The sequence below is a fragment of the Mus caroli genome, chromosome 5, assembly GCF_900094665.2.
Source record: "Mus caroli chromosome 5, CAROLI_EIJ_v1.1, whole genome shotgun sequence".
NCBI classification, from domain to species: Eukaryota; Metazoa; Chordata; class Mammalia; order Rodentia; family Muridae; genus Mus; species Mus caroli.
This window is the reverse complement of record NC_034574.1, coordinates 10,044,916-10,070,551: the sequence shown is the minus strand read 5'-3', so window position 1 is coordinate 10,070,551 and position 25,636 is coordinate 10,044,916. Positions and strand designations below refer to the sequence as shown.

Below are 25,636 nucleotides of genomic sequence, written 5' to 3'. Positions count from 1 at the left end.
GTGAGATGGCTCAGTGGGTAAGAGCACCCGACTGCTCTTCCGAAGGTCCAGAGTTCAAATCCCAGCAACCACATGGTGGCTCACAACCATCCGCAATGAGATCTGGCGCCCTCTTCTGGAGTGTCTGAAGACAGCTACAGTGTACTTACATATAATAAATAAATAAAATCTTTAGAAAAATTATCAAGATTTTTAAAGACTAAAAACAAAGGATGATGGGTTAAAATTCCACTGATAAGACATTTCAAGACAAAACTGCACACTGAATTAGTTAAGGCAAAATAATAACAAAATAATTTATATATTTGCTTGTGAACTTTATTGTTAAATCAAGGATAGTGAAATTCTGTTGGGTTTCACGTATGCATTTCATACAAGTTTTAGCTAAGAACCCAATAAAATATACCCTTTACAGAATGACTATTAAAATGGTTTTAGACTATAGAAAATAAATAATTCTATGTATCATTTATATGATTTTAAAACTCATTAAAATAAATACACACCATATTTAGTATATGCCATTCAAAAACAAACATTCAAAATGTTGTTAATGATCCAGCCCTCGTTTACACACAATCATTTAAACATAGGTGCTCAACCATGGCCTGGGGAGAGACTTTTGCCTGTGACACCAAGTTAATGAACAGATGTGGCCTCCCTTCCCCCAGCCTGGAACCTGCTTGCTCAAGGGTGGAGCTACCGGCTCATTCGTCCTGCCACGCCTACTGCTGGAACCTGCCTTTGCCGCCTGGAGGCACACACGTGTTCATCCTGCTACTAGACCCTGAGTTACTTGGCGGGATATTGGGTTCCCTCCCCCTTCCTTTATAACTGAGTGTCTGAAAATAGTAAAATTGAGCCTTGAACAGAATGTATGTTGTCTTGGCTCCATTCTTTCTTCTGCCCCGTCTAGATTCCTCTCTTTTCAGCCTGAACTGCCATTCTCAGTTGAACCGTTCGTGTTTTGGACTGCGGGCAGGCCGCAACAGACAGAGAAAGCTAAAACTGACAAGTGGAATTAAATTGACGTTATAAGCTTCTCCACAGCTAAGAAAGCACACAACACATATACACACACCCTCAGAACAGAGAACACCAGCAAAACATTCTTATAACTAAGTTCTCTAGTATAAAAGGAACTCCAAAGTTTAACACCAGTTATGAAATAACTATAAAAAATGGCCATACTCCTAAATAGGTATTTATCAAAAACAAAGAAATATCACTTGGTCAGGTCTATGTAAATAAATAAATAAATAAATTCCCCAAATCCCCAGACCAACCATGGAGATTAACCTATAAACACTGAAGGACTTATTATTATTATTATTATTATTATTATTATTATTATTATTAAAGACAGGGATGGAAAGTACTAGAAAGAGTCCTTGAGCACTGTGGGTAGAACTGAAAAGTAGCACAGCCATTTTAAAAACTGATTCTGAAGAACTGGGTAGGTTCCAGCAATGCACGCCTGACCAATTGTCTAAAGGAGTGTAACCTGTCATTTGAAGAGGCCTTTTCATGCTGACATATATTTCAGCAATATTAACAACAGCAAAGTAATGGTAACATCAGCTTGCCAACTGATGAATGGATAAAGATAAAGAAAATGTGATATATGCCCAATGACATATTACCGAACTGTAAAAAAAGTATAAAATCCTGTTGCTGGTAACATATATCAATTAAAAAAATTAACCCAAGCACAGAGAAATAAACATCTTATTATATACTCACATGTGGAATCTAACTCTGAAACAAATGGCAAAATATAAACACATGCAGCTATTTTTATGAAAAGCATCAAATAAAAAATGTTTCAAAGATGTGTTCTAACCATCTAAATATATTCTTATATTTGTTATAAGTAATTTAGATTTAGAATAGTTCATGCAATTTAATTACAATTTTATGTTTTTAGTGTACTTTATGCAATATATAAATGTGAGTATATTTTAAGCAATTTAATATTTAATTTAGTTAGCTTTACACTTACAGAAAGAAATAAAACCTTAATTCTGTATATTAGCTTAAGGACATATGGCATGTTTGGCTTTGCTGTTGCCTAGCATTGGGATATAGAACTTCAGAAAACTGTCTAACTTATATTATGTAGGAGACAGGAAAAAATGGTAACTCGACATATCATTAACTATTGACAAATACATTATTTAGCAAAAGATACCTGTTTATAAAAAAAGAAAAAAGATGAATAGGTAGCAGGTCTTCTCTTTAAGGTAAATCTTTATATTTAAAAATAAAACAAAATGGGAATGGGTGGGTAGGGAAGTGGGGGGGAAGGTTTGGGGGACTTTTGGGATAGCATTGGAAATGTAATTGAGGAAAATACATAATAAAAATATTAAAAATTAAAAAAAAGAATAAAAAAACCCTGAAAGGTTCTGGTTTCTGCAAAAACAAATATTAAAGCAAAATACATGTCAAAAAAAAAATAAACACATGGCCCAGTGGTGGTGACACATGCCTTTAATCCCAGCACTTAGGAGGCAGAGGCAGGCGAATTTCTGGTTCGAGGCCAGCCTGGTCTGCAAAGCGAGTTCCAGGATAGCCAGGGCTACACAGAGAAACCCTGTCTCGAAAAACAAAAAAAAAAACCAAACCAACCAACCAAACAAAATATATATATACATGGGTTCTATCTCTAATTAATATTTATATTAATATACAAATATATATACATATACATATATATTCCAAAATAATTGGATTTTATGAACGAGTTAGTGTCACTGCCAAGAATTAAATAATTTCTGTTCTAGGACTATCCAATGGAGAATATTTGTGAGTCCCAGACGTAATTGAATTTTTCTAATATTCACAGTAAAAACAGGCAGAAAATAGCATATGAATATTCTAAATATTGCCACTTCATCATGCTAGCAAAATAAAAATTGTGTTGAGATATTCTAGCCTTCTCTTCACATAAAATCACTGGAATTTGGCCTACAACTTACCTACACAGAGATGTCATGAGACCAGCTACATGTGAGTAACAGTTTCTCTTTGGGCAACGGAACACTAGAATTATGTATTTGAGCTGAATGTTATAAATCTTCACTGGCTCAAATTATTGGCAAAGGAAAAGAAGGGCTGCATGCAGTAACAGTTGCCGATACGATACCACTTTCCTAACGCTGTCCCATTTCTAGTGTTTTCACATTCTAAATTATGACATATATACATATATATACTTAATATGTAATAATTCAACACAATTAATATAATATAAAACACATTGTAGAAAGGCAAATTTATAAATTTGCATCCATAACAAGAACAGGGGTTCACAGGTGATCCCTGACATTTTAATTCATAAATATTTTTCTTACTGTTCTGTGCAAGTCAGTGAACTATAATATGTTTTCGGGGTGGGGGTGGGGAATAAAAATAGTTCTTAAGTGATGTATGTAGCCCCAAATCAGAATAAAATTAGAACCTATAACTGCAGTCCATACACAAAGTGTCTTAAGATACATAAGAGAAACCTTTGGAAGGAACAAAGGAGAACAGGCAGGATGGCAGGCTAGGAGGCAAGGAGGAAGCTGGCAGGGTGGGAGGAGGGAGAGGAGAAGGAAGAAGGAGGGATGGGAGACTTGTAGTTTTCTGATTCTGAAACTTTTCCAGTTGCTGTTTTCTTCCTGGAATGGAGGTCCCTTTCTTTCGAAATTGGTTCGTAACACCACCTCTTGAGATTCCACCAGCCTAGGTGTCCTTGCTCTCCTTATACCCACTCACTGCAACCTAGATTACTCATCTGTAATCTTCGCACTTTAAGGGGGATCATATGTAGCTAGAGAACTTACAAAACCTAGGTTCCTGGGCTCCATCCACACAGATTTTCTAAATAGTTCAAGCTCTGAAAAAAAAATGCGCTTCTAATGTATTCTCATACGGTGCTGTGCCATATCTGCTGATCCGGGAGCACTGTTTAGAACCACTTGTCTCCTTGGAATGAGAGGGAGAAAACTTTACCATCTTTGTATTCCGGTAGAGGGTGACTTCTGAACTATAATAGTCATGGACAAGAGTTGGTGGGAGCGCAAGCCAGAGCTGAATCACTCATAAATGCAATACTGACCATAAGGATATCAGAGCAGATATGGTAACATTAGGTCTACTACCATTTCTAAGGATGGAAACCCACGTTCTTTCTAGGTCCTTTTAAAATGATTAGAGGTGTGCCCTAGGAGAGAAGGCCCAGCGGACATTCAGGTATCAGGAATGCCTCCTAAATAGGCATGACAGAACAGTTACCCATGGTATTGTCATCTGCTTTTGCAAAGATGAAGCACTACTGCAGTGGCCACTTTAAATTCTCCAGCAACTTTAAAGAACCAGCCCTGGAAATGCTTGTTTCACGTAAAGCCACACATATGAAGAACAACCCACACGTTGGAACTGGAATAAGATCCAGAATGGCGCTCAAACATCATTGCTGTCCTTTATTTCTTTTTGTCCTAAATTATTTCTATTTCTTTGTACTTTTAGAAAAATTATATTAGTACCTAGTCGGCCATCACTGGAAAGAGAGGCCCATTGGACTTGCAAACTTTATATGCCCCAATATAGGGGAATGCCAGGGCCAAAAGAATGGGAATGGGTGGGTAGGGAAGTGGGGGGCGCTATGGGGGACTTTTGGGATAGCATTGGAAATGTAATTGAGGAAAATATGTAATAAAAAATATTAAAAATTAAAAAAAAAAGAAAAATTATATTAGTACACAGGCACACCAGAAGAAAGCATCAGATCCCATTACAGATGATTGTGAGCCACCATGTGGTTGCCAGGAATTGAACTCAGGACCCCTTCTTTTACTTCTTACTGAGAAAACCTATTTATATTTTGGTTTCCAAGGATTGTAAAGCTAATGTTCTATATAGAAGGAAATTTAGATTTGTGGAACAGTGACCCCCCTACCACACATCAGAAACAGGAAGTAGCACTTTGTTCAAAGTAAAACCTGAAATATCTTAGGAGCCGAGACTCTATTTAGGTCAGTTAAGCGGTCAGAAGAGAGAAATATTTCTTTCAGTAGATCATTAGGGCGTGGCCCATCACAATCTCATTTCGCTTTCCATTTACTTCTGTCTAGGTTAAAACATAGAAATGGTCTCTGTGGTGACACGGGGTCCTTCTCACCTTGGTGCCGCCATGCTTCTTTTTGCTTACTGAAGGTGACCCTGGCTGCCCGGGGCTGGGAACAGAACTGGATCCTGCCGATGTGGGACCTGAGTGAGCATGAGACCCTTTCTCCACAACTGATGACATGACCAATGGGGACTGCTGGAGTGAGACTTTCTGCAGCTCTGCCGCCAGCTGCTTGGGATCCACGCCTGGAGACTTTGCCTTATCCACTAGAACAAAAAGAAAGGCGTTATGTCTTGGGTCTGTATGTTGGACACACTATGGCGCTGGTGAGAGTTCTAACTGATGACACAATCATTACTTAGAGATTAAATTAAGCTTTCAAAACCAAATGTACTCAATTGCAGTTTTATGCATTTATTAGTGGGGAAATCTAGAACGACCAGCTAGGAGTATTATAATGATGAATTACAGGGGCAATTTGAAGTTCTACTAAGTCTTCAGAAAAATACTTTGAATATTTTATTAGGTGAACTGTGGGGATGACAAAACATCCTATTTTATTTCCAAGAACATGATAAATGGACATATTTTCTCTGTTCTATATCTTCCATATTTTGTTCTTTGTAAAGAAAGTTTCAGAGAGTATATGGCATTTATGTATGTATATGTATGTATATGTATGTATATGCATGTATGTATGTATATGCATGTTTGTATGTGTGATCTCTGTTGGACATAGTCTATTTCCATAACTCAGACTTCCCAGAATCATTGTAATAAACAGGAGCAAAAGGCCAAAAAAATTTTGTGCTAAAAAAAAATAGTAACTAAAAATTATATGACTAAAAAGAAATGGCTCAAGGATTGCCTTCACAAGATGAATTCATATTTAGGCAATTCAAAACATAAACTTATGTCATACATATTTAATATATATTTCTAGCCTAGTATAACAGTTAAATATGCAACATGTTTTACCAGAAAGGTAAAAATGTAACTAAAAAAAGTTTTGGTGTCGTAATCATAATCATATGCATGTATACAAATCTATAATTCTGTCTGCATGTATTTCAAACAGGTAGCTTATGCATGTGCCTCTTCATCCATCTTTGAAATCAGATTGCTGTCACCTACCAACTTTTGGTGGCTCATGAAGTTCCAGATGCTGCGGATTTTCGGAGTCTGACAACATATTGAGGTCCCTAAAAATTAAGACAGGTTATTAAGAAAGACACCGAGGAAGCCTGAAACAAAAGGCACCTTTTCCAACTGCCCTGGTTGTATTTTCAGGAGGTCAATGAGAAGTGGTTCATGGTATAAAGCAACCCCCAGGCATGCTCACCAGGCTAACCCAGTACATATTAGCAATGTTGTCAAAAGTCAAAGCTGATAAAAATGATCATTTAAGGTGAAATCTTTATGAATTAGATGCAAGTCATTTCAAAATAGTACACACATTTATAGAATCCAAGTAGGATCTGTCCTCCTTTTAAATGACACACGTTTTAATAAAAGCATGGAAGAGCTGTAATATAATCAGAAACTGTCGGCTTGATTCTCTCTATACCTTACTTAGCCTTTGATTCAGAACACAAGAAAGCCATGAACCTTGTATTCACTTCATTTTCCATTTTCTGAATCTCTTGCTGGCTGGCAAAGGTTCCACCTTAACAATTTTAAATTAAAAGAGACATGGTAGCCAAAAAATGGAAACAGAAAGATGGGGAAAAACTCACAGTCTTACACATATTTCTGCTTCCCCACTTTGCTGATTAATGATGCTCTGCACTTCTTCGTATGTTTTAGAAGTTAAGGGGATTCCATTCCATTCCAAAACTTGCATCCCTAAAAAGACAAATTTGAGTATAAATTCAAACATGCGTACTATCTTCAGTCTTAGTTCTTGGGCACAAAAGACATTTTGCTTGCTTTTAAGAGTCAAATCAGCACACCATTTCAGAGAATATTGGTTCAATGTTCTCTAGAACATTGTTAGATAGTCAGATATAAACTTACCTGAGTGCATAATGCATGTTTAAGACAACATGCAAGTTTTGCTTTTGAAAACCTATTAATTCTTAGCAAATACATGCACAATGTTCACACTCTTAGGAAAAAAATACTGAATAAACATACAAGTAATTGCAACCATTAGTATTGAGTGCCATGTTTTGTCATGGAAGGGAGTGTTAAGAAGTCACTAGGATGTCCTGATGAAGCTCTGCTCCTAAGTGTCACCCAGATAAATAAGGTGGCACTTTGTGTCTTCTATTTCACTACATGGCAGATATTTCTGAAGACAGCAGCAAGGCCTTGTGATCCTGTAACCTGTGCAGTACTACAAGGCTCAGAATTCAGAAAGGCCCTGTTCTGGGCTGTAATCTTAAAAATCCACTGTTTTACTTTTTACAGAATCCAATAAATTATGTGCCCCTCATACCTGGTCAAGGCACTTCGTCTATACTATGTATCTGAAAAGATAATTTTATGAAAAAAGAAAATAGTAATATTCAATATTTAAATATTTTACATCCAGGTCTTTTACCTCATTTTGTGAGTTGTCAAAATAACCCAAGTAAGTACAGCCATATGAGATGAGTCTACACAGCAGAAAATCATCTCATGGAGTACCCCAGTAACTGTGTTATCAAATTTATCCTACAAAAACTGTCCATATGCCATGACACAGTAAATTCAAAAAAACAATTATTAAACTATTACATCTTTAATAAACTTCATACTGTGTAATTCCATTGTGCTTAATTCAGCACTGGTTCAATGCAAAATTATAAATACAGTATGGTTGTGTCTAAGTTTTAATGGTATTATACATATGGGACAGAATGTTGCCAGTTGCAATTAAGTGAAGGAAATGCCTTTATAGTGTAGTGGAATAACAGAAGAAGTCCACCAAAAGGCTCAAAGTAACACAAAAAGACTTTTCTATAACTTACTCCAAGAAACCTTTATCTTCAGATGGGCCTTAGGTTTATTTGAACCGTCCCAGCTGTTGTACACAGAAAATAAGAAAATTACATAAAAGACAATGATACTAAGAAAGGCTCAGCACAGTGAAAGCAGAAAGCAAAGTGGTTTTTTGTTTTTGTTTTTGTTTGTTTGTTTGTTTGTTTGTTTTCATTTTCAATCCAGGAGGAAAACCTACATTTATTCTGAATTGAAACTTGATGCTATAATGATGTAGATATTACCTCTTCACCTTTCTAGAGAATCACATTCTAAGGAAATAGTCACAGGTCAATATTTTCCTTTTGCATTTGTCTGTTCGTGTTTTTACATTTTATAACAAAAGAAACACTGTCAAAACTTAATTGACGAGTGACATAATAAACAAGTGTCTGGTCATAATGAAGGACAACACATTTTATGTTGTCAGGAACATTGCTGACCAGATTCTTGCCCAGATACGCATGTGGTTCTTTTAACTCTGAGAAACATTCTGCCCCATAGACACTTGACCTTCTTTTATCTGTTCTTGTATTTGTCTGTGTATTGGAGACAGCTAAAAATATAGCTTTCCTCCAGCTCCTTTGTCCTGGTCTGGTTCACATGCTGATGTACTATGGAAAGAGTCACTGCTTTCAGCAATTGCTGAATGTTTCCAACGCCATTGCCTCTCAACTCCTGCCAGAGAATGGGATGCTACTAGTATTCATTTCATAAAATATTTGTAGAATTATGAGTTAAATGTCATGTAATTTCAAAATAATATATTTGCTTCAAGACACAAACAAAATGAAGGATAACAACCATAGACTCATCTCAGTAGTTATGTAAAGGACATTTGATAATATTTTAATAGATTTTATAAAATGAAGAATGAACTTGGTATAGAAGAAATGCATCACAGTTTAAAAGATATAATAAGTCAATGGTTAATACTGTGGTGATTAAAGAGACTGACCACTTCTCTCTAATCTGGAATAGAGATGTTCATGACCAGTCCTTTTACTCAGCATAGGTCTCTAAGTGCTGGTTCAGGCAACCACACAAGAAGAATAAAGGAAAGGTTCCAGTCAAACTCTTATTGCTCTCTCTCACACAACCTTACAACCAGAACGCCACAAACACATTACCAATCATGATGTAGGACTAATAAATTTAAGAAAGTTGCAAGATAAAAGGTAAACATACAAAAATCAGTAGCACTGCTCTAACAACAGGGTATTAACTGCAATAGAAATCAAAAAAGCAAACTCTTTTACAATGATAAGATTTTAAAAACAAAGTAGCTAGGAATGAATTTACTTAGTTATGTGAAAGATCTTTAGAAAATAAAGTATAAAGCAGTTATGGAAGTTGTTGATGAGGATACAAAGAAAGGTAAATATAACTATATGTCCACGGTCTTCAAGAATGGACACTATTAAAATGCTTATATATCCAAATTCTTCTGCAGACTCAAATCAATTTCTATTTAATATCAAAGACATTCTTCAAAGAAAGGTTACTGTTTTAAAGTATGTTTGGAAGTCCAAAAGTCCCAAACATAAAAATCCGCCTTGAGAAAGAATTCAAGCAGGAAGCATTATAGTACCACATTTAAAAATGTTTGATATGTTTATGTATTGTAAAATCCTACAAACTAAGTTACGAAAACTAATATGTGCAAAAACATGTTGAAACTTACACTCTTACATTTTATCATTTAATATTTTAGGTGTATTTTCAATCTTAAAGTTCCTTGATTAGTAGAATATAAGAAATCCTAGGAATACCATGCATGTGAATGTTTAATACTGAGAATCAGAAACAAACATTAATATTTATTATGGATTTAAGTTTTATCAAGATACCTCTTAAATGGGCTGCCAAATTTGAGAGTTCACAGATGGCACCACAATGATATTCATAGAGGGTGTCTACTGCACAGGTTGCCAGTACAGAAACTAAGACAAATTCTGAATTTTTGTCAAGTATGTAACAGTGATGATTTGCTGTTCCAAATTATAAATTCAGTAAATTGTCATGGGTCAACAGAGGAGAGGGAGATATCTTAAGAAAGGAAGAATGGAAAGGAGAGGGTCATGGGATACATGTGACATAAACAAATGGAAAGAGAGTTTTGGGAAGGAAGGGGCCCATAAAAAATGGCACTAGGGAAGGCAACGTGGTCGAGGGATGTATTTGAATAGAATGTAATGAGGCAGAGGCAGGCAGATTTCTGAGTTTGAGGCCAGCCTGGTCTACAAAGTGAGTGCCAGGCCAGCCAGGGCTACNCAGAGAAACCCTGTCTCAAAAAAAAAAAAAAAAAAAAAAAAAAAAAAAAAAAAAAAAGACACATAGATATGCAAGTGCCATAATGAAATCCAAAATAGGTACCATAAAATTTCTAGACTAGTGTGATAAAGCAAGGATGCTCTAGTTTAATTTGTTATAAAAAAAAGAGAGAGAGAGAGATGCATAATAGCTTAAATGATTTGCTTAACACCAGGAGACTGCTGAAGAGTCTACCTGCATACAGTAAATAACCATATAGTGTTAAGCAATATCTAAGTCTAAGAATGGTGATATTATTCAGGGTTGCTGGGATGCCATCCTGTTATCTGATGGAAAGTAGAGCATACAGGAAACATTTATGAAATTATAGTAGAGAATCAGTTTTAGTGAAGGAATGGTGTGTCACATTTTCCAAAGTATTAAACGACTCTTATTCCATTGGCCTGGGTAGGTAATTCCATGAGGGATGACTGCCTCAAAGTAAAATTTCTACAAGATGTCCTTAGGTTCCATGACTGCCATTGAACCCAGAACTTGTCTTATAAACAGCAGGGCACAGTTAGGAAGTCCCCTACCCTGGAGGAAGTGCTCTGGCTTTGAAAGGACACCCTCAGTATTGTGGAGTATTTTCAGTGTTCTAGAATATATGATTCCTAAATGGATAATGTTTTTACTGAATCTAGGACAGAAAACACCAATTAACGTACACAATTTGTGTGTGTGTGTGTGTATTTTAGTACCAATACTGCAAATCCATGCTTTCAAAAATAGAGAAGATAAGGGAATAAAATTTCTATGATGTGTGTTCAACCTTGGGACTTTTCTTTTAGTTTACAATGATCACTAAAACAATTCACCATTACAGTCTAGTACTTTCTGGAAGGATTGATACATATACCAATGTCAATTTATTACTATAATCTACTGTCTTAGCATACTGTGTATTATCAGAATAAGATAAAATCAGAAAGTTACTGAATAAATTAGAAGATAATTGGCATGTTAGTATAATTTGGTTGATCCCTAGGAAATGATGTAATATGCATAATGACACTATCTCATTTTAAGTGGATTTGAGTTAAAAAATGTAAAACCATTTTGAAATTGAACTTATCAGTTGATTTTGTTGATATGCCCAGGGAGGATGTTTCTAATGACCTTATAATTAAATCATATTAGCATATGAAAACTATCACATCTGAAGAATGTCATGTCCAGCTAATATAAAAAGGCTAAGTAAAAAAAGTATGGGAATTATGCANAGATACATAGTGTAACTGAATGGAGAAAGGAAGTTAAAAGGCACAAAACACCCAAATGATTACCTTTTCCATTTTAAATGTCCAGGTTGAATCATTAAGGGCTATAAATTTAGTTATTATTTAATTCTTTTTCTATGTTTATATATTTTAAGTATTTCTTTTTAACATCATGCAACTGTAATAATTTAATCATATAATGGAATTAACACAGATTACCATCATTTTGTTTTTAGAAATATTGTTTCCTAATAAATGTAAGTGCTATTGAAAAGGTGGCAATATCATCATCTCCCCTGAGCATACTCATAAGGAAAATATAAATTTTATTTCATAATATTGTTTGTTAGATTAAATGCACAGAATGTGCATTTCTGAGATGTGAATTTAAAATTTTACATAAATGAGAAAGTACAAGAAGTATAATTGAAAAAGCAGATTGGACAAGGAATCTTGTATTCAATATTTATCATTAAATGGAAAAATTGTAATATTCTTATAATTCTTAAATGCAGAGGGGAGTGGGTGTTGGTGGTGGACTGAGACTCAGAGATATGGGAGAGAAAGATGAGTGTGTTGAAAACTTCCCTCACAGGATAAATGATTTGGGGAAACTAACACTCATGTTGACTGTAGCTGGCAATACTCTGAGTACTTGATGTTTGCTATGAGCAAATATTACATTTCTTCACTAATAAGTAAATGATATGTAAGGTGAAATGTGTGCTAATTGCCATGGTTTTTAGATCAGTTCGTGTACATATATATCAGTCTAAGAAAGTAATACAGTAGAAACAGTTTTTGAGAAAAAATTAAAATATCTTTGGCTCATTTCGGATTGTTTGTAATGTATGCTACTGATAAACTGTGATGTGTCCTTTGAGCTCCCTGAGAAGCCGGCTTTGGAAGCAGGGCTAAGCCCTTAGTTTTCTTTCTGACCCAAACATGTTCATGCCAGAGTGTCTTCTGATGTCCTCCATCTGACAATGGGTTGTTTCCCCAACCCAAACAGGGAGAACAAAAAACTGAACAGTGAAAAGTTTGTGTTCTTGAGACAGCAAGAAGGGAAAGCATTTCCAGCAGACACTAGGACTGTTTATCTTATACGAAAGTGCATGTGGTGGGAAAGGGAAGGCTGGAGTTCAGCTATAGCATTTTCACTCAGGGACAGCAAGTTTAAATGGGAACTCCAGTTTAGTCCCTCAGCTTTCCCAGTTGGTTTCTGCTGGATGTGAGCATCTCATTTGAAGTTCTGTGTTTGTCTGTATCTCTTTGTTCTTTTATTTGGAAGCCTCTCCAGATGGAACACTCTGAACTGCGCAGGAAGCCTCCATGGGACCCCTGAGACTCTCCATGGGACTCTCCAGCTTGCTGCCTTTAAGTGATTTCCTCCTTATGTTTCTGTTGGAACTTTGTAAGCCCCTTAATTTGATGATTACCCAGTTTTGATCTCTCAGTTTTCCTTGACTAATTTTCTCTACTGATATTTTAAATGTCCAATTTATGATATTCTTCTACTTACTCTTTATTCTTTTACCTTTTGTTTTGTATATGCTTATAAATTCACCAATTCAAAAATAAAAGTATGGCTTATCCCAGAACCAATCCCTAAGTCTCATCCATAGTGCTGCAACAGATCACCAGCTGCATCCTTCCTTCCTCTGTGCCCCAAATCTCTAGTGGACGCCACAGACTACTTCCTCTTAGCCTCCCTCTACCCACTCATAGCTGTGTTCCAGTGCCCAATCAATCGTGTACATCCTGTTCAACTGCAGGCCACAACTGCCAGAAATCCAGGCTCCAACACCAGCAGTTATTCCCTGTGATTATACCAGCTGAAGCAGCCAGCAAAACAGGCTACAGACAGACAATATATTCTGTGAAAATCCAGAGAAGAAACAGAGACCAAGAATCAAAACATCCACACAACAAAGGAAAAAAAAAAAACCAGACATCATCACCTAGACTTATATTCATCCCAAACCCAGATTCATAGGTTGAAGCATAAGAACACAATCAGTAAAAGTCAGGGCAATATATCTCCCCCAGAGCTCAGCCAACATAGCTGACACACAGGAAAACACCTCAAAACCAACTAGATGAAGATACAAGAGGTTCTTCAAGAGGAAATGAATAAATCTGTTAAAGAAATCCAGGAAAATGGAAACAATTACACAAAGGGACTAAATCCTTTAAAGAAAGCCAAGAAAATACAAATAGTTGAAGGATAAAGCAGTTCAGGAAATAAATATGGAAACAGAACAAAGGAAACACAAACTGAAGGAACTCTGAATATGAAAAATTTTAGAATTTTAATAGGAGCTATAGAGACAAGCTTCACTAACAGAATATAAGAGATGGAAGAGAGACCCCCAGGTATTGATGATATAGAAGAAATAGATACACCAGTCAAAGTAAATGCTAATTCTAAAAAATACCTTTAACATAACACTTATAGGAAATCTGTGACCCTATAAAAAGACCAAACATAATAATAATAGGAATAGAGAAAGAAGAATCCCAGCTCAGAATACATTTTCAACAAATCATAGAAATGCTACTTTGGGAATCAATAGGGCAGTTCTTCAGAAAATTGGCAAATGTTCTACCTTAACCCCCAAAATACCACTCAGGGGTATATGACAAAGGACTCCTCATTCTGCCACAAGAACATGTGTTTAATCATGTTCATTTGGGCTTTATTCATAATAGTTAGAAACTAGAAACAACCAAGATGTCCTTCAACAGAAGAATGGATAAAGAAAGTATGGTACATTTACACAGGAAGTATTTATTACTCAGCTGTTTAAAAAATGACTTCCTGAAATTTGCAGTCAAATGGATGGATTTAGAAGAAAATAATCACTCTGATTGACATAATCCAGAAAGACATATGTGGCATATATTCACTTATAAGTGGATATTGGCCATTAAGTAAATGATAACAAAGCTATAATCCAAAGACTCAGAGGTAAAGAGGAAGATCCCAGAGAGGAAACATGGGTCTTCCTGGGAGGGCAAAAAAAAGAGTAGATTTTAAGGATGAATTTGTGGCAGGTAGAGGTCAGATTTGATGGGGTCGAGATGGGATGGAGGGAGAGAATGAAAGAAGCAGCTAGAATTTGGTGGGTGTTTGAGGGGTGGTGTGAAAACCTAGTGCAGTGGAAACTTTCCTGATTCTGTAAAGGTGATCTTAATGAGGGTTATTAGTGATCTTAATGAGGGTATAGAGTCTTAACTGGCCATCCCTTGTAGCAAGGCAAAGCTTCTAATGGAGATACTGAATTGTATTGCACTGTGGTTTTGGCCAAGGAGTCCCATGCAAGTCCCTAAAAAATCTAGGCTGATGGTAAGACAAAGGTTTGCTCTTCACAAGCTGACAGCGAGCCTCCATTGCTGAGGACATCATCCACATAAGTTATTGAACATGGAGAGGTCAAGCTGGTGCCAGCACCAAGGCTTCACCCCTTTGTTCTAGTATCTTTGGTGCCAGAAGATATCATGCAGATACTAAATGAGAAACATGAACAGCAATCCAGCCACAAAAACACTGACATACAATCTGTCCTGCCTAAAAAAATATTGTAGGAACAAACTTGTGGGACTATCCAACCAATGTCTGATTTGACTTAAGGCCCTCTCCACCAGAAGGAACCTATACTTGACATTGCTTGGGTAACCAAGAAGGAGAGACTATCTAACCCAGAGGCCTAGGGTAAAGCAAAACACAACATGAATCAATAAAATGATTCCTAATGATTTTATGCTGCAATCACAGACCAGTGTTTAATACAGCCATCATAAGTGTAGTTTTTTTCTGGCAGCAGATGGGAACAGATGCAGAGATACACAGCCAGACATTATGTGGAGAGAGAAACTAAATTTATGGTCTATAGCAATTGTCTCTACTCAGAGCTCAGCAAATCCTGCTGAAGAAAAGACAGAAAGATTGTAAGAGTCAGAGGAACAGAGAATACCATTTCTTCTCTGAGTCGGCAAGGAAGAGCATATAAGCTCACAGAGATTGAAACAGCAAGCACAGGGACTACATGGCCTATAACAAGCCCTGTATGCATATATTGTAGCTATTAGCTTGGTGTTTTTATGGGACCCCTGAGTAGGAGAATGAGACAATCTGACTGCATTGCTTGCTCTTGGGACTCTTTTCCTCCTGTTGGCTGTGTCCAACTTTGATATGAAAGTTTGGCTTCATCTTATATTATATTTTGTCAAGTTTGGTTTTTATCTCTTAGAAGCCTTCTCTTTTTCTAACAAGAGGGAGAAAGGGAATGGATCCAGAGGGAAGGAACTAGAAGGAGTAGAGGGAGTGGAAATTATAGCCACACTATTTCTATAAGAAAAGAAACCTATTTTCAATAAATCAAATGACAGAAATGAAATGATATCTATAACAGATCATTCTGCTGAACATACATAATAAAATATGCCCATTATAAAAACTAAAATTAAGGAGATAAACTGAATGTACAATTTCATCATTAGATAAATAAAAGATGTAAATGCAGATTAATGTATCAATAAACATTTCATCATTCTGGGAGAATTTTCAAGAAATAAACCAAATTATGTGTTAAGCTGCTTCATAAGAAATATCGATACTCCATTCTTTACATCACCAAGATGACAGCAAATAATCCGTTTTTACTTGTGTCAGATACTGTAAATAGTAAAGGGTATTAAATGATTAAAGTGTAATCAAAAGTTCTCAGTAATTTTAAATAAATATAACTCAATTTAAAACATGAGAAACAAAGAAGGAATATGGTCGATAAATTTTATAAGACTGTTCTTATGAATACTTGGTCAATTTAGTGTTTCCAGTGAGGACCTGGCTTCAATTCTCAGCATCATACGTATTACTAAGTGCATCTGTGATTCATATAACAGACAGTTTACCTGTCACTGACCTCTAAGCAACATAATATAGCAATCATCAGCTAGTTTTATATCATATTAGGCATCATATGAACCTAAGTAAGGTTCTTAAGATTACTATAATCTTACATTGGTGGGTGTGAATAGATTATACAAAATTTAAGACATTTTAATGAAAGAGAATTTTTTTTTTTTTTATCCAAGACTTTGTTCTCAATCAGAAATGCAGAATGACTATTGGAATTTCTCAGTAGCCTTTGTGATGATGAATAATACACTCTTGTTTCTAATTAGGTATCTGTATTATGTTGATCTTAACTCTTACCTCAAACAACAGGAAGTATAACAGAAAGGATGTCGATATGCATCGTCTAAGCTTTGACTATTTTACCTCTTTGCCTCTTTTAATGTAGAAGCAAACAGCAAACCTGCCTTGTGGTGGCTGATGTGTAAACTGGCAGTTCTCCGACTGGCTGTTTCATTTAGCACACTCACAACTGAAGTGGAAATCAATCAGAAACAGGCAGCAAACCACTCTACCAGGGATTCATCTATTAGGAGTTTGTGCCCTTTGCCCTTTCTCAACCACTGAGGACTCACAGTCCTTTGGAGGCTTACAGGGGAAAGAACTGTTAATTTTTTTTCCATACACATAGAAGCTGCTTTCGAAGGTTCTGCTGCATCCTGCACATAACCAATCCCAACAAACCCCAGAAATCTGAATTTAAATGCAAAGCCAAATCTAGAAAACAACAAACACATCCAGAGTACATTTATGTAAATTGATGTGCAGCTAAACTCAAAGTGTTGACTGTATGTTAAGAGCTAATATACTTTCAAATTCCTTCATCTTTTCTAAAAAGTTAATGAAAACTTAGAGGACCATATATTGATGATACCATAAATATTCATGGTTTCTACCGATGGCAGATTATAGCTACAGGTATTGATGTGTTTCTCACAAGCCTGTAGAGTCACATTTTAAGTATCCAATTTATAATGAAAAGGGAATTATAATTCTTTACCTTCTCAGAAATTGGTTGAGTCCTTGCTTTACTAGCACTATGCTAGACACTGAAGATTTAGAAGGAAAAAAATAAACTAAAACAATAACCCCTCCGTCAGAAAAAAAAAACCCAAAACCAAAAAAAAAAAAAAACCAAAACAAACAAACAAAAAATCATTACAATGTCAAGAAAGGTGTGTCCTCAGAGTGGGTCAGGCTTTTATCAGCCTAGCAAATAAAACGTGATTATATTGGAATATTAATAATTATGTTGTGAATGTCTAAAGTTTGGAAAGGGATGGAGTATCAGTTTGGTAAGAGATAAAATATTATTTTGTAAAGACTCAAGTGTGCTGTGAATTAACATTTTCTAAAGTTGGAATGCTATTGACTAAGCTTCCTCACATAAAATTGTCTTGATAAAGTTGGGTTTTTTGTTTTTGTTGTTGTTGTTGTTTGTTTTTTGTTTTGTAGTCAATGAATGATTCCTAATGATACTCTGCTATACTTGTAGACTGGAGCTGAGCATAATTGATATCAGAGCGGTTTCATCCAGCAACTGATTGGAACAGAAGAGACCCACAGCCAAACATTAGGAAGATTTGGGGAATCCCATACAATAAGAGGAGGAAGGATTATAGGAACCAGAGGGGCCAGGACCCCGTGAGAACTGGCTCACGGAATCAACCAACAAGGACTCATAGGGGCTCACAGAGACTGATGTGACAATCAGGGAGCCTGCATAGGCCTGAGTGAGGGCCTCTGCATATATGCTATGGCTGTGTAGCTTAATGATTTTGTGGGAGTGAGCGTTGTCTATGTGTGTGTGTGTGTGTGTGTGTCTCTGTCTGTCTGTCTGTCTGTATATGTGTGTCTGTGTGTATAATGGGAGGAAGGGAGGAGGGGAACTACCTTTGGGATGTACTATATGAAAGAATTTTTAAAAAGTGGTGTTGATATGATAACATGAAAAGATTTATGATCATTGATCTTGGTATAAAGATCTTAACTCATAGTGGCAAGTTATAAATAAATAGCAACATATGCTAATGTACTTCTATATTACAAATTATTCAAAGAAAATGAGAAAAATACACTAGTTAAAACTTCAATCTCAGTGACCGTTTCTAATGGCAACATTCATAGGTAAAAGATATGTTAGAATTTTGAACCTAAGAGAAATAGCAAGAATAGCATTAAAAAATATTTGATTTGTCATTAAATCCTCAGCAAAGCCAGATATTAAAAGAAAGAGTAATAAATGTCAGACCATTCTCTGTTCAGTATTTTTTCAAAAACATTTTCTAAATGTTACCAAGAGACAGATTTTATATTTTGGGGAGTTTCTAGTTCATTTAGTATCTGGTTTACTAAGTTGTTAAAGATCATTGTCAACTGATCAAAAAATAGTAGAAAAACTTAGAAAATTCCGATCAAGGGTAAATTGTATAGAAGTTAATACTAGGAATATTTCAAATCTAGTTTAAGAATAATCTAATAATTTTTCAGTAATAATTTCTGTCAATCTCAGCATTCAGAAACATAAAATTTTCCTGTTTTTAAATAAAACTGAATACTTTGTTTTACAAGTGATTTCAAGAGAAGATTGAATCAAGTGTTTGAAAACAAATGGCCACAATAATAGCTTAAGGCAAAAACACTGGCAGTTCCTTTGTTTTTCAAAACCCAACAAATCCTTCAAATTGGCATTAATTTATGAGAACTAGAAAATCTATGTGACTTGTGATATGCTGTGAATGTACAATGAAGAGAAACGAACAACTAGAGAAAACCTGGAAATAGTTTTGGTTTCTCAAGAGTCAACAAGGAGTGAGCCATTACCCATGAGTGGTGTAGACATCATCAAAGAGTGTTCTGCTATTCCTGAAACCCAGAGGAGAGATGGACAAACACTGGACATTAGACCCTGGCAGAGCTTGCTGAATAAGGACTTTGCAGTTGAAAGAAATAAAAACAGTCTAAAAATATATTGTAAATAAATTGCCACTCATATCACACCTGAAAGATAATATCAATTCTATAAGAGCTCACACTGTATATTTGGATCCTCAGAAATAAAAAGATGAATGATTTCATTTTTTGGAACACATTAGCCACAGAAATTCTATAGATATACATATATAGTCAAAATAAGTTATCTACTTACTACATATTGACCCAACTATTTATAGTTTCTGTAGAACATAAGAAAATAATTTTAAAAAAACTGTAAAGAATTACCCTAAACATCTTGAATAAAGGGGATTCAAAACTGAAATAAAATATTTTTTACATGAAATAAGAACAGAATCTCTAGTGCTATATGCTGTATTATTGGGGTGAGGCTTTATACTAAGAATAAAAACCAAAGTTGCTTCATATACAATCTACAACATTTAAGACGTGACGTACTCCTGAAATTTATGCTAAAGTACAAGACAGAGTGTATAAAATAGACATATGGGCATATAGCAATGAATAAACCAATCAATCAAGCAATCAATAATATTCTAAAGCAAATAAAGTGGGGTGGGGACTGAATTTGCAGCATTTGTCTTTTCACATTAAATAATCCTAACATGACCAACTGAAAGGCCTGCTGAGAAGTCTCTGGTTTGAAGTTGGGATGGGATGTACACAGTCTGCTTCAACAAAGCCAGACCAATGGCCTAAGCACAGTCTTTGATGAATAAATATTGTCTGTAATCTGTGTATATTCTATAATAATAATTTATCAAAATGCTCAAGGTCCTTGTGTATTCCATATATTTTACTTAAAATGACAATGAATAAATTTTATAATAGTTAAAGATTGCAAGCCACACATGCAAAATTTAAAGCAATAAGTGAAAACAAAACACTTTTTCCAAATAAATATTTTATATAGAATAAAAGAAAAAAGTTATAAATATTTTTGGCAAACAATGTATACTATAAGCAATGTATACTATATAGCTCTTGTATATTGCATTTATGTTATACAATTTATAGATAGAATGTTCACATTATTCCATAAAAACATGAAAATTATCATAATATATTTTGAGAATCCATCCATAAATTTATTGTGTAAAGATGATGAAATACATGTTTGGCACACTGCAAGACCTAGAAAGGTCATTATTTTAAAATGTCCACAGTGAGGTGAGTAGTGTCTAAAGTAAACAGAACCACATACAGATGTTGGCAAACTTCTGAAGTGAAGTGAATATTTGGATGTTACTGACCCTGTGGCTGTGTCCCTGCTCTTCTATCAGGAGGGCAGCCATGGTCCTGTCTAAGTTAGCAGACCTGGCTGTGTTCCCAGACACATGGTTGACAGGAGCAGATGGAGTTGGCTTGGGAGCCATCTGTAACTAGTTACCTGACCTCAGCTTCTCTGGAATCATAATTTCAATTTTCATAGCTGCTTTCAGCATGTTTTCTCTTTTTTAAAAAATAAAATATTAAATTAGATTAATAAAGTACTTTTTAATTATTCATCAAGAATAAAAAACCTTGACTAATTGAGTTTAAAAAAAGAAAAAACAACAACTATCCCAACTGCCAAAAGAACAATGCAAATGAAGGCACACATTTACTGATAGATCCATTTTCTATTAGATCCTAATACTTAGTAACATTGCAATGTCAAAATTTTACCATCATTAATTACAAATTTTTCTGATACAAAATGTAAACAAATTTGCAGTTTAATTCACATGCACAGGAAAACATATACAATATGAATACATTTCATTGAATTTTGTTATGACATTTTTAATATTTACCTTCTATAAGTTTCCCTGAGTGTTCTGCACTTCCACCAGGAAGAATCTTAGCAATATAGGCTCCAATTTCTCCACTATGTCCAGGAATTTCTTTACCACCAACAATTCTAATTCCTAGCCCATTACCTGTATTGAAAATTAGCAAACTGTTAGTAATAATTCAAGAAAGAAACTCTTATCATAAAGAGGTTACACAAAATGAGGATTAGATACCCAGAAGCCAAGAAAAACACTGGGAGTAGAAACTGACATCTATCACAAAATTACTTTTTTCTGATTCCAAAATATACAATAAGTTAAAAAGTTATTGGGGCTTACATATAATCTATAGTGATTACATTATCATTATATGCTTTCTCAAAGTTAGTCATATTTATTCAAATAGTAAATGCCCTCAAATTCAATCAGATTTTTTATCTTTTTTCTTTTTTTCTTAGATATTTTCTTCATTTACATTTCAAATGCTATCCCAAAAGTCCCCTATACCCTCCCCTCGCCCTGCTCCCCTACCCACTCACTCCCACTTCTTGGCCCTGGCTTTCCCCTGTACTGGGATATATAAAGTTTGCTAGACCAAGGGGCCTCTTTTCCCAATGATGGCCAACTAGGCCATCTTCTGCTACATATGCAGCTAGAGACATGAGTTCTGGGGGTACTGATTAGTGCATATTGTTGTTCCACCTATAGGGTTGCAGAACCCTTCAGCTCTTGGGTACTTTCTCTAGCTCCTCCATTGGGGGCCCTGTGATCCATCCTATAGATGACTGTGAGCATCCACTTCTGTATTTGCCAGGCACTGGCAAAGACTCACAGGCTCTATCAGGGTCCTTTCAGCAAAATCTTGCTAGTGTATGCAATAGTGTCTGCGTTTGGTGGCTGATTATGGGATGGACCCCTGGGTGGGGTAGTCTCTGGTTGGTCCATCCTTTCGTCTTAGCTTCAAACTTTGTCTCTGCAATTCCTTCCATGGATATTTTATTCCCTATTCTAGGGAGGAATGAAGTATCCACGAGTTGGTCTTCCTTCTTGATTTTCCTGTGTTTTCGAAGTTGTATCTTGGGTATTCTAGGTATTCTGGTTTCACTTATCAGTGAGTGCATATCAAGTGACTTCTTTTGTGATTGGGTTACCTCACTCAGGATGATATCCTCCAGATACATCAATTTGACCAAGAATTTCATAAATTCATTATTTTTAATAGCTGAGTAGTACTCCATTGTGTAAATGTACCACATTTTCTGTATCCATTCCTCTGTTGAGGGACATCTGGGTTCTTTCCAGCTTCTGGTTATTATAAATAGGGCTGCTATGAACATAGTGGAGGATGTGTCCTTATTACCAGTCAGAACATCTTCTGGGTATATGCCCAGGAGAGGTATTGTTGGATCTAGCAGTAGTACTATGTCCAGTTTTCTGAAGAACCTCCAGACTGATTTCCAGAGTGGTTTTACAAGCTTGCAATCCCACCAGCAATGGAGGAGTGTTCCTCTTTCTCCACATCCTCGCCAGCATCTGCTGTCACCTGAATTTTTGATCTTAGCCATTCTGACTGGTGTGAGGTGGAATCACAGGGTTGTTTTGATTTGCATTTCCCTGATGATTAAGGTTGTTGAACATTTTTTCAAGTGCCTCTTAGCCCTTCAGTATTCCTCATTGAGAATTCTTTGTTTAGCTCTTTACCCTATTTTTTAATGGGGTTATTTGAATTCCTGAAGTTCAGCTTCTTGAGCTCTTTATATATATTGGCTATTAGTCCCATATGAGATTTAGGATTGGTAAAAATTCTTTCCCAATCTGTTGGTGGCCTTTTTGTCTTATTGACAGTATCTTTTGCCCTACAGAAGCTTTGCAATTTTATGAGGTCCCATTTGTCGATTCTTGATCTCACAGCACAGGTCATTGCTGCTCTGTTTAGCAATTTTTCCCCTGTGCTCATATCTTTGAGGTTTTTCATCACTTTCTCCTCTATAAATTTCAGTGTCTCTGGTTTTATGTGGAGTTCTTTGATCCACTTAGACTTGACCTTTGTACAAGGAGATAAGAATGGATCAATTCCCATTCTTCTACATGATAAACCCTTAGCCAGACAAACTAGCGGGCACAGGGACAGTATCCTAATTAACCAAATCAGAAATGAAAAAAGAGACATAACGACAGATCCTGAGGAAATCCAAAACATTCATCAGATCCTATACAAAAGGCTATACTCAACCAAACTGAAAAACCTGGATGAAATGGACAACTTCGTAGACAGATACCAGGTACCAAAGTTAAATCAGGATCAGATTAACGATCTTAACAGTCCCATCTCCCCTAAAGAAATAGAAGCAGTCATTAATAGTGTCCCAACCAAAAAAAGCCCAGGACCAAATGGGTTTAGTGCAGAGTTCTATCAGATCTTCAAAGAAGACCTAATTCCAACTCTCCACAAACTATTCCACAAAATAGAAACGGAAGGTACTCTACCCATTTTATTCTATGAAGCCACAATTACTCTGATACTTAAACCACACAAAGATCCAATAAAGAAAGAGAACTTCAGACCAATTCCCTTATGAATATCAATGTGAAAATACTCAATAAAATCCTTGCAAACTGAATCCAAGAACACATCAAAACAATCATCCATCATGACCAAGTAGGCTTCATCCCAGGGATGCAGGGATGGTTTAATATACAGAAATCCATCAATGTAATCCACTATATAAACAAACTCAAAGACAAAAACCACATGATCATCTCATTAGATGCTGAGAAAGCATTTGACAAAATCCAACACCCATTCATGACAAAAGTCATGGAAAGATAAGGAATTCAAGGCCCATACCTAAACATAATAAAAGCAATATACAGCAAACCAGTAGCCAACATCAAAGTAAATGGAGAGAAGCTGGAAGCAATCCCACGAAAATCAGGGACTAGACAAGGCTGCTCACTTTCTCCCTACCTATTCAATATAGTACTTGAAGTCCTAGCCAGAACAATTAGACAACAAAAGGAGATCAAGGGGATACTAATTGGAAAGGAAGAAGTTAAAATATCACTATTTGCAGATGATATGATAGTATATATAAGTGACCCTAAAATTTCCACCAGAGAACCCCTAAACCTGATAAACAGCTTCAGCTCAGTAGCTGGATATAAAATTAAACAAATCAGTGGCCTTTCTCTACACAAAGAATAAACAGGATAAGAAAGAAATTAGGGAAGCAACACCCTTCACAATATTTCAAATAATATAAAATACCTTGGTGTGACTCTAACTGAGGAAGTCAAAGATCTATACGACAAGAACTTTAAGTCTCTGAAGAAAGAAATTGAAGAAGATCTCAGAAGATGGAAAGAAACTCAAGAAACTGGAGACCCCAGGGAGTTTAGAGGTCTGGTTGGGTAGGTGATGGGTGGTAGAGACATCCTCATGAAGATGGGGGTGGGGAAGAGGTTGGGATGTGCAACAGTCAGAGGGTGGTTGTTGGTGGGGTAGAATAAAATCTGGAGTGTAAATAAATAAATACATAGATTAAAAAAAAGAAGTCATGAGGATAGAATCTACAATAACCCTTTAGATACTTGTCAATCACAGGTAGAAGATAAAGAAAATAGTACTTACCAGCCATTAATCAACTAATCTACCCAACATTTACCAATATACTAAGTTTGTTCTAAAACGACTTAGTTTTCCCTAAGACAGGCACAGTCTTTTTTATGAAATATAAAAGGGACAATGTGGAAAGCCTTAGGGGGAAGCATTGGCAGGAATTTGACATTGGCCAAGGACAAGGAAATGTGCTTCAGGCAGGAATCTGACATTGGGCCATGGCAAGGAAGTAAGCTCAAGCCAGAATCTAATTTTGGAGTGGATCAAGAAAGTAGGCTTCAGGCATGAATATGACTTTGGGCTGGGACAAGGAAGTAAGCTCAGCTATCATGATTATCCTGGTAAGCCCTTAGAAATAGTGATCATGGGAGTGGTGATGGTCTATTGTCTTGCTTGTTCCTTGACTATTAGTGTTTATTGTCTTGTTTGTTCCTCATTGTACTGTCTGCCCTTAATACTTGCATGTAATTAAAATGGTATAAAAGCAGAATAGGCAAAATAAACCTGCCTTAGCCTCAGAATTGGCCGGGGGTCATACTAAAAAACCAAAAACCAAAAACCAAAAAACCAAGAAAAACTACTTAGTTCTAAAGTAGATCTAAATCATTTGAAACTATGAGTTAAAAACCTAGGATAGCACAAACTCTTCTCAAGGATAAAAGAACCTCTGGTGGAATCACCATGCCGGAACTAAAGCTTGACTACAGAGCAATTGTGATAAAAACTGCGTGGTACTGTTATAGTGACAGACAA

At 35.9% G+C, this 25,636-nt stretch overlaps 1 protein-coding gene across 1 annotated transcript in view; it reads right to left on the bottom strand.

Moving 5' to 3' along the window:
• Positions 1 to 25,636, bottom strand: part of Pclo (piccolo presynaptic cytomatrix protein) — a 328,272-nt gene that overhangs the window by 92,042 nt on the left and 210,594 nt on the right. The window contains exons 10-13 of the mRNA XM_029477261.1: positions 21,286 to 21,411; positions 6,853 to 6,961; positions 6,251 to 6,318; positions 5,168 to 5,382 (exon numbers count right to left, since the gene is read on the bottom strand). Coding sequence (XP_029333121.1) covers positions 5,168 to 5,382; positions 6,251 to 6,318; positions 6,853 to 6,961; positions 21,286 to 21,411 — 518 coding nt within the window. The remainder of the gene's footprint in view (positions 1 to 5,167; positions 5,383 to 6,250; positions 6,319 to 6,852; positions 6,962 to 21,285; positions 21,412 to 25,636) is intronic.